This window comes from Sphaeroforma arctica, assembly GCF_001186125.1.
Source record: "Sphaeroforma arctica JP610 unplaced genomic scaffold supercont1.350, whole genome shotgun sequence".
Classification (NCBI taxonomy): domain Eukaryota; class Ichthyosporea; order Ichthyophonida; genus Sphaeroforma; species Sphaeroforma arctica.
Window position 1 is genome coordinate 1,046 of NW_014040208.1, and position 3,830 is coordinate 4,875.

The following is a 3,830-nucleotide window of genomic DNA, read 5'->3' on the forward strand; positions in this document are numbered from 1 at the left end:
ACACTACACACACACACACCACACACACACACACACACACATATATATATATATATATACCGATACCATCCAAAATATTATAATACATTACCTGCTTTTGCATAGTGAGTAAATTTCCGGACACTGCTCTCGAGTAGGTACTTATAGATGTCCTCCTCGGCCTCGCCAAACTGCAAGAGATATAAACAGAACGATTTTAGAGAAATCGATTGTTTATGTATCGCCAACTTCAAAAATTATAACATGTAGCGAACTATATCGGCCTAACAAGTTTTGGTTATTAAAAACATATTGTATCGCAATTCAATATGCACCTGGAGGTCAATTTCCCAAGTACATGAATCGTGACAACCAGTTAACTAAACATGCGTACGTACATACCGATCGTTCTTCCTGTACCACCGTTTTCTTGGGCATCTCCACCAATGGCTTGCCCTCGTCATTCGTCTGTGTTTTCAGACGTCTGAGACACACCATCTGCATGAGAATTTGCAATCGTCTAGCTTTCGCTTTGGTGATCACACTGGATTTTGACCCAGTACCGATATGGTTTTGGAACCACAGCCAATCTCCGTAGGGCTTGGCTTGCAGGAAATGCAGGAGAGAGTACAGTTCTTCCAGGTTGTTCTGTGGGATGATGGGTACGATGTTAGAATCAATGACGACCTTGTACAGGGCAAAATAATCTGAATGCCAATATTTTGTAATGAAGACAGTTTTGGAATTACATTCAATCACCGTAGGGAACGAATAGCAAAAAGTGAGAGGGGCTAACTCCGACCATATGTATAATCCGATTTTGCATAAGAAATATGACAATCATACATAGGAGAACTACCAGTCTTGTATCAGATAATTGTCGGTCTAGCATAGGGTAAATGCCAAATACATGATATAAATGCCATCGGCGTGGGATATCGAAGTCATGTGCAAATACCAGCACGAAGAGTTATTTTGCTACTATTTCTAATTTTTGTACGAAGCAATGACTATTCCTACTGTGATGATGAGAAGCCCGTCCCGATCTTGCTATCACGAGAATTAGCCAAATGACACTTACATGAGTATATACTACTTGGACCGACGACGTACGTGTGCAATTGTTGCTAACATATTTCTACCTAATTCGGCTACTAAAGATCAAACATAGTAAATATGAAAACAAGTAAAATTATATACATACCCTTATCGGCAAATTATAATTAAAAGGTATTCATAAAATCAGCATATACCCACCATCAATGGCTAATGTATTTAACAAAGTAGTTGTAAAGTCAAAGTAATCTATTTCTACCTATATTCACAAGAAAAATTAAATAAAAAAGTAGTCATATCGCCAGTCTTGTATCTGCCTAATCGAGTTCTAGGATATAGTTGACGCTTATACCTACTAATATCGGTGATCGAAAATTCACAGGAGTACCATTAGTATCATTAGTATACATATCTACTTATTCCGGCTACTACGATCGCCAAAAAACAAGTTTATGTAAGATCAATAGAAGACATATCTACTTGTGTCGGCTACTGATGGCCAAAAAGAGTACTTGTAGTACCGATATTTGGTATACCAACCTGTATAGGCGTTCCCGAGAGACACCAGCGATACTGCGCTTTCAACTTGAAGGCAGCTTGAGCGCGACCACTCCTGCGGTTCTTAATTACCTAGAAATATATGATAAAGCCTTGTGAGTTTATGAGCACAGCTTGCCAGTCCGAAACCCTAGCGGGCCCTGTCACGCTCAACTAAGAAACAGGAACGATCAACTGATGAAAACGTACACCCAAATAGAAAAATCGTACGCTCAGCTGATGCAAAACATATCGGTCCCTCGTCAATCATGATTCGATTCCATCGTATATTACAGACAGGTAGCGCCATAGGCTCAGGTGATCTAGAGCACACTTAATTAAAGCGTACGATCAACTGTCAATTACGTAAACGCAGTTATGCAAAACGTACAATCAGCTAATAGACATGTACCTGTGCCTCGTCAAATATGATCCTGTGCCATCGTACTTTGTACAACGGAGGCTTCATGGGCTTTGGTGATCTGATACCGTTCTTCTTGTCAATCTCATAGCTCTCCAAAGCCTGAGGATGAGAAGTATCAAAGAATAAATATATTTCGTTGAGTGTGTTGCAAGGATAGGGACAATATCAAACTAGTTACGCGCGAGCATCAACGCTTCGATAGAAATGGAGGTCAAAAGAGATAGAATCGCAGGAAGAGAACATGACATTATCGAAAAAGCACAACATGTAAATCCTTAGCTTGACACCAATACTACACTTGCGCGTAAAATTTGGAGAGAAGTTGAATGTAGTAATATATGTATATACACACTTGCGATGGCGTGGAACTAATAATATCTCAGGTATGTGTTGACAGCTATGAACTCGTTCATATGATGTAGGTTAGCCTGCTACGCATTCATACGTACCTATCAGCGAAACGCGAGCACTCAACCACCAATATACAGCAAATTACAAGAAAAAAAATCCCCTCCATCGGTTGGCCCCACCTTCTGATAGGCTTTATATTCTCCCGCTAGTGTACCGCCCGTAGTAAGTACGACATCTGGAATCGTGGGCCTGGCATATGTGTTCGCCTCCAGTCTTCGCTGCACTCCTGTCTTTGTGGCTCCATGATATATACACACCTCCAGTGTGTTGTTACTCTGTGATACAAAATGTGCGAGAATGTCGTCATGTGCGATAAGTACATATGAACACTCTTATCAATACTTGGACTCATCAAATTATAAATGAAGGGGAAAAAGTATACTAACGGCGTACGCTATTCGAAACGGTTAAACCATATGTGATAGAAATACGCTACCTTGTGATATAGCGCTTTTTGACCAACATAGTAAAAAAAAGAAGTGATTACAACCGCAGAATATTGGGTTGTATATGGACGCCTACAACGAAAGTAGTTAAAAGCACTTGCCGTTGACAGCGAAACTAGATAAGTGGCAAATGAAGGCCTTCATGTACAGACTGCGTGTCTAGAAGCATTACAACAAGAATGTGAGATATCCATCATCAGTTTTATTTTACTCTGTCCAATCAAGATCGTAATTAAGAAAAATGGAAGATTAATTTGAAAGCTCACATCCCTAGACAGATAACAACTTGGGTCCTTACTATCATTCAGTAATTCGCAAGCTGTATGAGAGTCGCTAAGGTTATAATATACACGAAAAACGACCTCATGTGCATATGCTATCACTCCATATAGTTTGATAGTATCTACTATTCCTTTTGTACCATGTACAGCACAATATGTATGGCTATTTGTTCAACCAGATTTCCACAATCTCCATTTTCGAAGATATTACGTGCCTACCTGTTTCTGTAGCTCCTGGTACCATACCATTGGCACAACAAGGATATAATATACATACGCATGTACATAAACTGATAAATGAATATTCTAACAGGATCTTAGGGTTTAAATGTACAGTTTTAAGCGATTGCCACGTACCTTACATCGTATCGCAATTACCACCTACCATGCATCGTATCTCCTGCACCCACTGACTCACAACAGCTACGGGTAGCACAATTAGGGTGTGTCCCGGATTGGACATCATCACAGTGATGGCTTGGACCGTCTTGCCTAAATGACATTCATAGGGCGCAAAATTAAGTTATGCTCAATAAACACGACTGGTATCATAACTCCCTAATACAATATTTACACCTTGAATGGACACAAGCATCGAAAGGCATACAGAAATATCCTACAGCTGAGATCCTTAGTATAATGGTATCACATTCCCTTACACACATACACACAAACACACACACACACACACATATA

General features: G+C 39.8%; 1 protein-coding gene across 1 annotated transcript in view; it reads right to left on the reverse strand.

Moving 5' to 3' along the window:
• Nucleotides 1–71: 71 nt before the first annotated feature.
• SARC_05466 (hypothetical protein) overlaps nt 72–3,830 on the reverse strand; it is a gene marked incomplete at its 5' end in the record, with an annotated part of 10,139 nt that continues 6,380 nt past the window's right edge. The window contains 6 exons of the mRNA XM_014300665.1: nt 72–170; nt 382–627; nt 1,576–1,665; nt 1,985–2,095; nt 2,527–2,682; nt 3,520–3,626. Coding sequence (XP_014156140.1) covers nt 78–170; nt 382–627; nt 1,576–1,665; nt 1,985–2,095; nt 2,527–2,682; nt 3,520–3,626 — 803 coding nt within the window. The 3' untranslated portion in view covers nt 72–77. The remainder of the gene's footprint in view (nt 171–381; nt 628–1,575; nt 1,666–1,984; nt 2,096–2,526; nt 2,683–3,519; nt 3,627–3,830) is intronic.